Genomic DNA, 13,550 nt, shown 5'->3' with positions numbered 1-13,550 from the left:
TGTCTACCTCTCCTTACATTACTCCCCAGTGTTCTGAAGAGTCTGATAATTATGTACCAAACAGCCAACTGCACTTCAATTTGGAATGTCCCATAGGACCTAAGTCAGGGATCAGAACTCCACACCTCCAAGTGTGATTTTCCTTCCAAGAAGGAAAAGGGAAAATCTTCCTAGAAGTAGGTACAGGCTTCCCCTGGGATTGTTTTTCCCTTTTCTTCTTGGCCCAACATTAGATAGACGTAGCACATACATCACAGATACTCAAATATGCTGAAGTTTAGTAGCTGAAGCTACTAAACTGATACCCATTCCCCAAAGGAGTCTTTTTTTAAGTTTAATATATACTTGTCACTTTAGTTTGGCTTCTATAGATCAGGAAGGAATGGCTTTTCCATATCTCTTCCATGAGAAGACCAGGGGAAGTATTCTTCCACAAATCTCAGCAAGTTGGTGGTGAAGATACATCTATGCCTTCTCCCCACCACCCTGGAAAATATGCCATTGGGGAGCAAGTAAGGCTTGATATTCAGACTGGATTCGGTCATAGATATCTCAGTTTGTCTCCTACATGAATGGCCTGCTTCGTCTCTCCAGGTATTCCTTTCACAAATACCCCTTTGCTTTTCAACTGCCACTTATTACCCAAAGGACTGCTATTAAACTTATACCCTGACTTCCTAGCTAATACTCTGCAAACCAATGTAACACCTCTGTCTTTTGTATACATACATTATAGAACTGAGTAAACATGTTAATCCCTGTTCAGATCTTTTTTTTCAGTTAATGTTTAGAATGAGACTATAAAGAAGTATGTGAATTTGAAGAGCTAAAAGATCATTTTAACACCCCCAGAGAGAAAAATACTATTTAGCTTTTTCTGTGTACAACATACAATTTCCTAATTGTTTTGCCATTTATTACACATTGGACATTTCAGGGAGAGAAAAAAAACAGAGGAAAAAATCCAACAAAACAAAAACCTGGTATGACTTGTAGAGTTTTTTTTTAACAGTATGCCAAACGTAACAAGGATAACCGAAATATTAGCAAACATTTATTATGTTAAGCATTCTTATACTCCAAGCACTCTTCCAAGGATATGCCAATTTGATACCTATAAATGCTGATAACTAATATAATTCCCACTTTACAGATAAGTTAATTGAGGTACGGAGTCATTAATGACTTTTTCTAAGACACACACTTAAATGTTAGACCTAGGATTTGAGCTGGTAATAGATTTCCAGAGTTTATGAGTACATATGCATTTTTCTAGGATGTAGTCCACAACTTTCATGTCAATCATAATGGGGTTTGTGGTCACTTAAAATTTCAGAATACCTTATCTGCTAAGCATTCTTATTTTAATGAATGCTTACTTACTGGGTACCTACTCATAAACTACTATGGTATACAAGTGTTCAAGATGCCCAGAAGTTTCTTACTTTCTATAATTTAGCTTCATTTTTATCCTAAAGGGCATTTTTTAAAAGAACTAGAAACATACTTCAGACAACAGATACTATGTTGTAACTGGTGAGTACGTTTTTTTAAGGCAAGCCATGGGAGTAGAAGTTCATTCACGATGTAGTGCAGTCCAGAGGGAGCAACACTTTGGAATACTACAGCCCGCCTTCCCCAGCAAGACAATGCTGCTCTCCCTCCCATGTTCTTCTCCACTCTAGCTCCTGCCCGTCATCCTATATCCTGCAAAGAACAGGTCACACTCATTGATGTTTCTGACATGCAGGCCTCCTTCCATCCTTTTTCCCTTTTTTACTGTCTAGACTTTAGTACCATATCTTCCAGTAAGACTCTCTTGGCTGGATGCCATACTCAGTGCTTACATGTTTACTGATATATGTATCCTTCTTAGCATTTACACACTCTATACTAAAATGATAAGACTCGCATGCCTTTCACCCATGGATAGAGACGTCAGAATTGGTGACACTGTCTTAAATGTCTTGGATACCTCAAAACTCAAGACATTTATGTCCTCCTTGAAATGAATAGAAGCCAATCAGCATGGGTAATGAATGGTTCCACAGCAAATAGAAGTGTAGCTTGGAATGCTAGGAACACAAGTCTGGAGCCCAGCTGGTTCTCTGGCACACAAAAGTTGCTCAGAAGATGAGTAGTGAAGTAAGAAGTCCCTCTCAATTTTCAAGTAGTTATTGACACGACCACCTTCCATAAGATCTTAGGAGGTTAGAATGGAGAATCAAGGGTAAGTTGGCATCTCTAGAATACTTCCTTCATTAACAGCACTTTAACACCTTCTTAAGGCCCTGGATTTGCCCAGATAACCTACTATTACAGAGATTGCCTTTGGAATTTTTTTTTTTTGATCAGTTGTAGGGCTTAAACTCTGGGCCTGGGCACTGTCCCTTAGCTCTTCAGCTCAAGGCTAGCACTCTACCACTTGAGCCACAGTACTACATCTGGTTTTCTGGTGGTTTATTAGAGATAAGAGTCTCACAGTCTTTCCTGCCCAGTGTGGCTTTGAACTTGATCCTCAGATCTCAGCCTCCTGAGTAGCTAGGATTACAGGTGTGAGCCACCAGTGCCCTGCTGCCATTGGAACTTTTGACCAAGTTGTCTTCTTTTATCCTATCCCATGCTCTCCTGATCCTGTAAGCCTTGCTTAATAGCTTACATTTGAAATATGTCTCACATATAAGATTATACTTACGTCCTCACTATCAGACCCAAACGTTCACCTTTTTTTTTTGCTAGTCCTGGGGCTTGAATTCAGGTCCTTGGCACTGTCCCTGAGCCTCTCTCATGCAAGGCTACAACTTGACCACTTTAGCCCAGCTACACGTGTGGCTTTTTTGGTAGTTTAGCGGAAATAAGAGTCTCACGAACTTTCCTTCCCTGGGCTGTGTTTGAATGCAATCCTCACAGGCCCCGAGTTCAAGCCCCACCACTGACCAAAAAAAAAAAAAAAAAGAAAAAAAGAATGCAATCCTCTTCTTACAGGCATGAGCCACTAAGCACTTGGCTTCGTTTCAGTTCTTTAAATACGTGATGCTCATCCTAAAATGGGAGGCACATATCATAAAGAAGAAATGTGTACAGGCTCCTTTATGTTCTTCTTTATATTTTCTCTTGATTTTCATGCTTGTAATTAATTGTCATGTAGGTTAAAAATATCCCTGCCTTATTTGTCTATGAGCTGTACAAATCCCTCTGTTTATTCTGTTTGCCTCTTTCCTTCTGAAAGTCATTATATAAAATCTGCCTATGAAAAGGCTTGGCCCTCTTTGATGAAATAGGACACATGAGTCAAAGTGTAGCTCCCAGGAAGAATGATTACATGTTGACTTGGGTAAGACATAAAAAGTGTAACTACTCCAAAGTTACCTTTATCCACTCTAGCCAGTCCTTCTAGAATATTTTCACACACCATTCATGTTGTACCATAGATCATAGAACATTCATTAAGAATTGCATATAGGTAATTATCAACCCAGTTCCTGTCCTTTGTCACTGTAGGTCCTTTATTCAGCCATATCTCTGTAGGAATACCGTATCTACTGCCCTTAATATCGGGTATATTTCTACTGGGCTATATAAACCAAATAGAAATCTCACTTCTTTGACCTTTTCTGTTGAGGCTCAAGGTCAATCTTCCCCTCAACTTGGTTTAAGATTTTTCGAATTTTGTTTCTTCATTTTTCCTATAGGTCTATGAGTCAGAACCAATGTTTGGTAACAAGAAGCTTAGGTGAAGGCATTAATGTATTTTCTCTCATGAAAATTGAAAGGTTGTTTCCATGTGGATGGAGATCTTTAATGAACAGGCCAAGGACAAGTCTTATTTATGGGATTAAGATCTACTTAGTGAGAAAAATATATTCATGGAAACCACCCTTTTGCGCACTGCAAGCATACCAGGTCCCTTTGCAATCAAGATCTCACTTTCTGGCCAAGAAAAGAAAACTGTATATATCAGAACATTTATGTGAGTCTAGCCTCTAAGATTTTAGTTGAAAATATCTTGAAATGCCTTCAGCTGCATGATAGTTACCTTCCTCCTATACAACCTCAACCCCTCACCATTAGCCTTTAACATTCTATTTTGTGTGTGTGTGGGGGGGGCAAGGTACATGGTTCAAGTTCTTACCATCCCTCATCTCCAGTAGAGTAATTAGCCCCTTAACTGATCTACCTGCTGTTAGCTCTGTGTTTTTCATACAAACTTCACTAAGGATTCCTGAGGCAAAATGCTAACTAGGTTTATCCCTGGCCTCCATAGAGGACATCCTCCATCCCCCATCATAGACTCAAAGCTGTGGCTCTCAGTGAACCACAACCTCAGGCTGTACAGTTTCTTGACTTTTCTGTCACCCCTGCCAGGCATGTCAAGAAGGTCAACAGTCAATAGAAGCTTCCTGCCATGCTCTCTCTGTGGTTTGTACATGCCCCCATTTGCCCCTGGAATTGTCCTCCTTTTGTGTGGTTAAGGAACTCTTGCTCATCCAATGCTATCTTCTTTACAGCTGTGTCCTGGTTCTCTGTCAGATATTCTGTACCCAGCTTTCCCCTAACATATACAAGAACTTATTTTAGCACTTCATATATGATCATGTATTTCTTTTTTGACTTGATATTCCACCACACAAATTCTTCTAAGGACAGGAATTACCCTATTTCCAGGGTATAAAAGTAAACCTGGCTAGGCACCAGTGGTTCAGGCCTATAATCCTAGCTACCCAGGAGGTTGAGATCTGAGGATCTCCATTCTGAGCTAGCCCAGGTAGGAAAATCTGTGAGACTCTTATCTCTAATTTAGCACCAAAAAAGCCAGAGGTGGAGCTGTGGCTCAAGTGTTAGAGTGCTATCCCTGAGCAAAAATGCTCAGGGACTGCAACTAGGCCCTGAGTTCAATCCCCAGGACTGGCATGTATGCGCATGTGACACTGACACACACACATACACACACAAACCTGATGCATGGTATGTTCTTAATTATGGTGGTATGTTAAAGAAATTAAAACCATTCTGACTTCAAACACTGAAGTCAGAAGCATGTGAATCTTCTCTCATAAAGATATAAATGAATAGTTTATGTGTGTATATGTGGTGGGGGGAGGTAACATAGATAGGTTCCTACACATGATACTGAAATATATTGACAAATTTTATTCTTTTTGGTGTTTAATCATGTTTCTAGTATTTATTCAAATATATATAGGTAAATTTGCATGTGTACATGTGAATGCCTATTTATCTATAGGTGTGTGACTGTATATATGAAGGCTGAACCATGTGTTAATCAAGTTCGATCTTAAGAACCACCTGTGGCCATGCCACAATTTTGGAAAAACTGTGTAGTTTTACGAGGGAGAAAAGCAGGAAATGACTTATTCAATATTCCCTAGCCACACCCCTACCCCCTCACCCACAGTGGTTAGTTCTCAAATCTTGCTGAATTTAATAAATGGGCAGCTTAAAAAAAATACTGTTGCCATCCCATATTAATTAAACCAGAATCTCCGGGGAACCACCTAGAGTCAACTAAGTCTTCCCCTGTAGATTGAAATGCACAGCCAAGGCTGGTAACCATGGGAGGCTTGTCCAGCCTCTGTAGAGAAGACAGTTCTGTAAGTGCAAATTCTCCCTGTGCTGGCAGAGAGGGGATGGTCGGATCCAGTCGATCCCTGTCATTGTTTTCATGTTCTCTGGCACCTTACCACCCTTAAAACAGGTCTCAGACGTGTATCACTTCCCAGAGCCATTTTACTTTACCTCCTTTACCTTTTTCGTACATCAGCCTCCTTGTTAGTTTATAACAGAAGGTTTTGCTGCGAAGCCCAGGCTGACTTCTACTCATGATCCTCCTGCCTCAGGTGCCTCAGTGCTGGGATTACAGGCACGCACCAGCACTCCTAGTTTAACTACGCACTTTTGAGGCACTTTTGCCCCAGCTATCTCAATTCACCTTCAAGAATCCTTTCTGATTCTTGAATCATAGCCTACTGTGGCTCTTTAGACATTCTTGACTCTGTTGGTTAAACATGTGAGAGTTTGTCATGCATAGTTCCAAATACTAAGTCCATTTTGACGACCAATTATTTTAGCCTCTGCCAGTGTATCTGATGTCTCCAAATTCACTCATTTTGACCTTCCATCCAGATTCATATGTCTCCAAGATTTCTTCATCTATGCCCAATTGCCCAGTAGGAATGGGTTTGAGTATTAATGGAAGACTATGCTGATGATCTTGGAGTTTCATTCTCAAACTAACTCGTTAATTGTGCTCAAATCATTCAATTCTAATCTCTCCAGATATACCACACTCACAATATCACAGGTATAAGCCATTTCTTGGAGAGATAATACAAGAGATGTAAATAGTGATAGCCTATCAGAACTAGGTAACATGACCCTGGATTCTTAAGTGGAGAATATTGGTATGTGCCAGACGTTTGGATTTGGACCTCAGCTGTACTTACCAGTTCATCCATGCCACAGAGTAAATGTTAAGTTAGTATTGCAAAGCCAAGCCTTCCAGTTTAGGATGGAAAACACAATCCGTTTCTAAATCTCTTGATGTTTTACTGAATGGATGTTTCCAAATCACTCACTGAATACCTACTGTGTGCAAGGCATTCTTCAGGGAGCAAAGGTTCTTGTTCAACTTTGGGATTTCACAATGGCTAACTTTAAAAAGGAGGTTAACCTTAAAGTTTAAAAAGTGAGTCTATTTTGCATGAATATGTTGTAAATTCCAGCACAGGTGGAGTGTAGATATGAGCATGAGATAAACTTCTAAAAGAGCCAGGCAAGCACCTGCTGTCTGCCCAACAGGGATGGAAGAGAAGCCCAGAAAGTAGGAAATCTTTCTGTGAAGATCTTCCTGTTCTAAAGGTGTGTCCCTCCCACAGCTGCACAGCTCACCCAATACCACCCTTTCCTTGTTCTACTCCTATGGACATGGGCTGCTCATCCTGAGGTCTGGGGGATGTCTGTGATGGGCTCACACTCAAAACAGCCTCTTGCAGCTTTGCAGTCACCATCCAGCTACATAGACAGCCAACTTGCTCTTGTCTTTCTTCAGATTCAAATCTAGGCTAACCTTAACTTAGGGTGGCTTGGGCTCCCTTGGCATAATAGGGCAGAAAATCAATGCCCGCAAGGTGTTCCAGCCCCACAGGTACAAAAGTGAAACCGGAGTGACCCAAATCCAGGTTATGCAAACTCACTGGAGAGGAGACAGGAAAGAGAGATGGCAACTCCAAACCTAGCAAACAAAAATGAGCCTGCTCGCAGCAAAGTCACTGCCTTGCTAATATTTCACTCTCCTTGTCATTCCCAGGGCATGATGCAACGCTGGTTGCCCAATTCATATTTGCACATCCCCACCCCACCTCCCTCTTGTCCATAAATAAGGAGCTTCAAAAGCTTCCAAACTCCAGAAAATTCCTTTTTAAAGAGCTCAAGTGTCTAGCTGGAAGAAGGGGGCCAGGGGCAGGCGGGATGACCTCTCCCTCCCAGCCCCCTCCCCCCCTCGTGGGTCTAGCCCGGTTTGGGATTTGGTTAGGTCAGCTGGGAAGGCAGAAGGTGTAGAGGTGGGGAGAGAGGCAGGCGCGAGCCTGGCTACCACCTTTCCCCCACCGCCCTCTCAGCCGTTTGATTAGAAGCTGCCAAGCGCCAGGCGCTCACCTCACCCTTCTTGCAGCCTGCTCCCTGCCTGGCGTTTCCGTTCCCTAAGCCAAAGGGCACTCCGGATGGCAAGGGTGCGTGGAGGGGGTGGGGAACCAACCGTGCCCAGGTCTCCAGCCTCCTCTTCCTGGTGCCTCCGCCCGGTTCCCTCCCTCCCCCCTGCCTCCACACACACACTCACACACACACGCGCGCACACACACACACACATCTTGGCAGTGTCCTGGTCACCCCAGGGCACGGGGGAGGGGGGGTTAACACACCTTTGCACCAACCCCAACAAAATGGCAGGTTAGCAACAGGCCAGCCAGGCCAGGAGCGCCCTGCTTCCTCCAGCCCTGCGCTGCCCCTGCCGAAGCCCCGAAGTCCCCGAAGCCGCTCCCAAGTCCAGTCCTCCCTGGCCCCCCCAGTCCCCTCCAGGTCCCCGCTCCTCGGCGCCCTCGTCCCCCGGGATCGCTCTTTAGGGGTGCTCTCCATAGCCGGCGGCCGAGCAGGTGCGGGCGTAACAGGTGCCAGGCCGGAGGCCCCAGGCGGCGGCGCCGGGCCGGGAGAGGCACCGGACCCAGGAAAGGTCAGGTCGAAGGGAAGGAGGGGGGCGCACGGGAGGGGGTGCCTGGTCCTCGTCCCCCGGCCCCCGGCCCCCCCCCCCCCCCGGGCACGACCCTCGCCCGGAGCCCCACTTACAATCTCCAGGCAGACGAAGGCGCCCGAGTAGGTGCGCAGGATGTCGGGGCCCGCGGGCAGGGTGACCCGGGGCGACGGGAAGGACACGGCAGGGTTCGGGGGCGGCGGGATCGGCGCTCCACCGGCCGACATGCTGCCGAGGCCGTCGCTATGTCTCCGCGCGCCGCTGCCGCCGCCGCCGCCGCCGCCGCCTCGCGGGGTTTCGGGCCGAGGGCGCCCGCGGGGTCCCGGGCGAGGCGCGCGTGCGGGAGGGGGCGTGGCCGCGTGGCCCTCCAGCCGCCAGGCCCCGCCCCGTCACGTGGGTCCGGCCAGGTGAGCTGGGGGGGCGAGGGGGGGTGGAGGGAACCTCCCACGGCCCTCCCCTCTGCCCTCCCCCCTGCCCTCCCCAGATCATTAGTTCACCTGCTTCAGAATAGCCCGGCCCACCTGTTCCCTCTACCTGTCCATCCGCCCCTCTCCCCCTTCTCCACTCCCACAGCCCTTCCTCTCCCAACTTTCCACAGCTGGGTAGGAAGATCTTGATGCTGGGATTCAGAGGCCAGCTGGAGATCACGCGCCCCACTGCAAAGTGGGGTGTGTATGTTAGACTCTAATAAAAGAAAATGCTGTTGCAAGTTGGGGGTTCAGATGACTGGGCTCTCACACTTCAGTGGCCTGGGTCTGGCTGCTTTGAGCCCTGTGGCCACCTCTTCCCTGGCGCGATCTACCACATGCATGTAGCAAACATGCTTGTAACGGGGTTGGGTCCGTGGTAAGTGCTCTTCATGTGGTAGTTGAAATGATGACAACTCTTTTTCTAGCTCTCCCACACGAATCACTGCTCTGTGGACATGCATTTGTAACATAGATGATGTATGTATTCCGCAGAGAAATTGAATCTATGGTGTGTTTGTGTGTGTGTGTGTGTGTGTGTGTGTGTGTGTGTGTGTGTGTGATTTGAACTCAGGGCCTTGTGCTTGTTGGGTTGGTGCTCTTGTACTTGAGTCATGCCTCCAGCCTCACTTTTTGCTAGTTAAAAAGCCGAGGGGACTTTTCTACCTAGATTGGTTTCTGAACATGCTACTATCAGCAATCAGTCTCTTGAGTAGAATTACAGTGTCCGGCTAAGAACTTGTAATTGTTGATTTCACCCTTCAGAAATTTACCTCTTTCCATGGCTATTTAACTATTTAAAGAAGGATTTTACCTTATGATTTAGGTCCATACTTGGATTTGTCTCTGTGTGTCCCCGTGTTATTTTTGGCTTCAGTGTCAAAGTTTTATAAGTGAAATAGAAAATGATATTCGTTTGCTCAAAGATCTGCTGGAAATAATACACACGTAGCACTCACACATACACTGTTTGAAAAAAAAATTAGCTAATATCAGACATTCTCCAAATTGAATCCTGTTCTTGTCATTCCAGTTTTACCTTTGAGGAACTGTGTTTGCTCTATGCAGTAAAACCTGACTGTCAGCAGGGTTTACCCTGTCTCTTTATTATTTTAATAAGCGAAACTCCTAGGTGTGGTAGTGGCTACAGTGTAAAAACCACAAAACAAGGTGTGGAGGAAACTTTTTGTGTAATACCTCCTGTCATATAAACCTGTTGCTCATCACTTTCTGGTGTTTGATGTGTGCTGTGTGATGGGAAATTTTAAGTTTTCTACATTAATATGTTTGGCCAGTCTTTCATCAGACCTGCTTGGCCAAGAATTGTCTTTCTGTTTAATTTTAAGTCTAAAAGTTCTCCACAAACAATTTTTTAAAAAACCTGCAAAGGGAGATCAAAGAATTTATTATGAAGTTGTTTGGTACCAGGATGTACCCAAAACATTGTAGTAAATGAACTTGAAATGACCTTGGGGGTTTTAAGAAGTGCTAATGATTCAGCTTTAAATGAATTTATTTTTGAAAATGCCACCAAAGAGAAAATGTGTCACAGTACCCTTTTTGTTCTGTGCTCACAGATGCCCTGGATCCCTGTTCATACCTACTCTGTCTCTGCTACTTACTTTCAGTGATCAGTACAATGAAAAAGACTGACCTGGACATGAACTTTTAACACCTTAACCTTTTACTCTTTTGTCATCATGACTGTGGCTCACTGAGCTCCAACGTGGAAGATATTCTTCGAACTTCTTTTCTTGGAGTGTTAGATTGGCACTTTCAACCATCTTGCTACACATCTTGCCACTTGCCACCTTTAATGCAATGAAATCACAACTGGATCCACTGTATACACCTGGGAATTTTGTTACTTCAGTTCTCATTGGTGATTTTCCTTTATTCATCTATTTCTCTTTCATGACCAGTTCTTTGATCTCTAGCTGTTTATCCTCTTCCTATTCTCTCATTGGTCCCATTCTAGAATTTTCTGGCTGCCCTATCTAGCTGATTCTTTGAAGCGAACACCTTGATGATGCTTGAGTTAGCCCCAAAGGCTGATTTCCATCATGTATTTAACTGTGATCTCACCTTTGTGGGTCCATAGTCTTCAGCCTGAGTTCACCCCACCATGTACATCACTTCTAACTGATCCTGTCATTGTCCAGAGTTGGTGGACAACACTTAAATCCATTCCTGATCACATTACTTAGTATTAGTTGAACCTGAAGGATTGCCAGATGTCATTTTCCTCAATTTCCCTTCCCTTATTTCTCTTCCTTATTTTCATACCTTTTTTCATTGCACAGTCTTTGCACCTAACAAAAGCAAACAATATGTTGAATGAATGAAAACAAAGCCAGACCATTCCAACCTGCTCTCCTTTCTCTCTTTTTACAAAGGGCTTTCAAACATCTAACCAGTAATACTTGTAATGTTGCCATTCATTCAATTTTCCAGGACAAACACCTGGGTGTTTCCTTTGGTACCACCTTCTTTTATCACATATCTAACCATCTGCCAGGTTTTGCAGTTCTGCCATTTCCATCCTGGAATACACCCACTTCTCCACGCTGCATCACAAGGTACTGTCCGAGCTCACAACGAATACACTCCCTGTTTTCTTCCCTTGGATTCTGTCTTCTGATATGAAAATGACTTCTAGACCCAAACCAACTTCTGTTATTCTTCTACTTGAAACTCACCTAAGACCCCCTTACCTTTCTTAGGTTCAATTCCAAACACCATAGCAGGCATTTAAAGTATTTCTTGGGTGTGACTTCGGATCAGATTTTCCACACTCAGACTCATCAATCCATTTACAGTTTCAGCCCTCTTCAGCTTCTAACCTTTACACATTCTCCTCCCTTTGGTGAGTGATTCATTCTTTTTACTACTTCCATACCCCATAACCTATTTCCTGCCCAATTCCTTTGGTTCAAAGGGCCTGTGCTTTTTGTAGCCTATTTCTGCCTATTCAAGATGGCACAGGTCTCCTTCCAGCCTCTGTGTTTCCATTTATGCCTTGTTCACACACAGTCATACCTTATCAAATTGAAGTGATATTTTTATTTATTTCCTGTCTGTTAGTGTTCTGTAACAGGACAGTAAATCTCAAGGTTCAGTACAAGTAGTAAGAAAGGACAGATGTCAAATATGAATGTCAACTGTATATCAGACCACCAGAAGTTTTAAAGTGGGATGATTACAAAATTGTTAGGCAATCTATAACTCCTTAAGTTCTGTCAAAAATATGAAAATCTTGGGAATGAGAGGATTGGAAAAGGGGATTGGAGGGAGTGGCGAGGGATTCATACTTCACTCTCCCTCTCATTGCATGAAGTAGATGAACTTTAGTCACATTACATAATACAAATCCAAGTAACAAGTGAACTCTAATTTCTCTGCTTCACTACTTTCTCTCTGTCTTCTCTGTCTCTCTCTGTCTTTCTTTCCTTCCTTTTCCCTCTTTCCCTCCCTCCCACCCTTCTTTCTTCCTTCCTTCCTTCCTTTCTTCCTTCCTTCCTCTTCATTACATGTCTTTTTCCACATGCAAAGTTCAGCACTATTTCATTTTGTTATTATTTCTCATTTTGAATATTCTTGGGTGGTACTGGGGATTAAACTAAGGGCTTCACTAGGCAAGTGCTCAACCCCATTTTGCACTGGTTGTTTTTGAGGTAGGATTTCAGGAGTCTCTTGAACTTCTTTTCCATACTAGGCTGGCCTTGAACTGAAATTCCTTGATCTCCAAAGTAGATAGAATTACATGCATGGGAGACCTCATCAGCTCCTTTAGTAAACAAATTCACAGATTTTTCCCTTTTCTCTCTCCACTTTTCAATTTCTACTTTAAATTCAATCTTTGCCCCTCTATAGACAGGTACACAGTTTTCTTTATCACCCAAACCAGAAACACTTGAATTCTGTTCCCAAAAGAGTAACCAAAATTTGTTATTCTGTATTTACCTTTCTTGCACAAAACAACTAACATATTCTAAAACAACTATCTATGAAATAATAGTTTTCCAGTATTACAAATCAAGAAATACAAGAATTCTGTGATCCACTAGAGATGGGAAAGTAACAAAGACCACTCCCTGTTCTTCCCAGCTTGGAGGGAGTGTTTAGAGCCTAGGGAAGGGAGATGCTGGTAGAATCCAGCAAGCCCAACAGGTTGAGGCAGTGAAGATGTGAATTAAGGGAGTCACAGGAGGGGAAATCCACAGAGTATGAGACAGGGAAGAGCCACATCCAAGTAAAACCTGAGCAATGAATAAAGGGCCCCACAGATCTTCAGCTGGGTACTGACTGGTACACAAAGGAAAGTAGCTTACCCAGGGCTAGAGGAGAACACGCCAAAGGAGCAGATGTACAATCGAGTTCATAGAGGGCCAAGAATAGTTCACCTCTCCATCATCGAGTGAAAAATTTCCTATTTAATGGAGTACTGAATAGAGTATTCAGAAATGTTTTGCTTTCCTTTCTGGGGGGCAAAGTCAAAAATGTTAGACCAAGGCTGCTGCAATTCTGTACTGCAAAGCATTACAACACCATAAGCAGGGCTCAAATGACTCAGATAGATCACAGAATTATACCCACAAATATTACGGGAACACAAAATTGTCTAGCAATCAAGATAAACTTCACAGTGTCTTGAATCCAGTCATACAAAAAAAATCAGGAACTGGGAATCATGATGACAATGTAGGGAGTTACTATAAATAGATGCAGAAATAACCCAAATGATTTTTTCAGTACCAAGACCATTAAGACAATGATGCATAGTACATGCTCAGAATAAAGACTGAACAAATGATGCAGAA

General features: G+C 43.6%; 1 protein-coding gene across 1 annotated transcript in view; it reads right to left on the bottom strand.

Moving 5' to 3' along the window:
• Mal2 (mal, T cell differentiation protein 2) overlaps positions 1–8,600 on the bottom strand; it is a 30,705-nt gene extending 22,105 nt beyond the window's left edge. Inside the window, exon 1 of the mRNA XM_069991308.1 lies at positions 8,359–8,600. Within this exon, the coding sequence (XP_069847409.1) occupies positions 8,359–8,490 (132 nt within the window). The 5' untranslated portion in view covers positions 8,491–8,600. The remainder of the gene's footprint in view (positions 1–8,358) is intronic.
• Between the last annotated feature and the right edge of the window lie 4,950 nt (positions 8,601–13,550).

Source organism: Dipodomys merriami, unplaced genomic scaffold (genome assembly GCF_024711535.1).
Source record: "Dipodomys merriami isolate MVZ:Mamm:240054 unplaced genomic scaffold, mDipMer1.0.p SCAF_4, whole genome shotgun sequence".
Lineage (NCBI taxonomy): Eukaryota > Metazoa > Chordata > Mammalia > Rodentia > Heteromyidae > Dipodomys > Dipodomys merriami.
The sequence above is the reverse complement of the archived record's forward strand: the minus strand, read 5'-3'. Positions and strand labels throughout refer to the sequence as shown.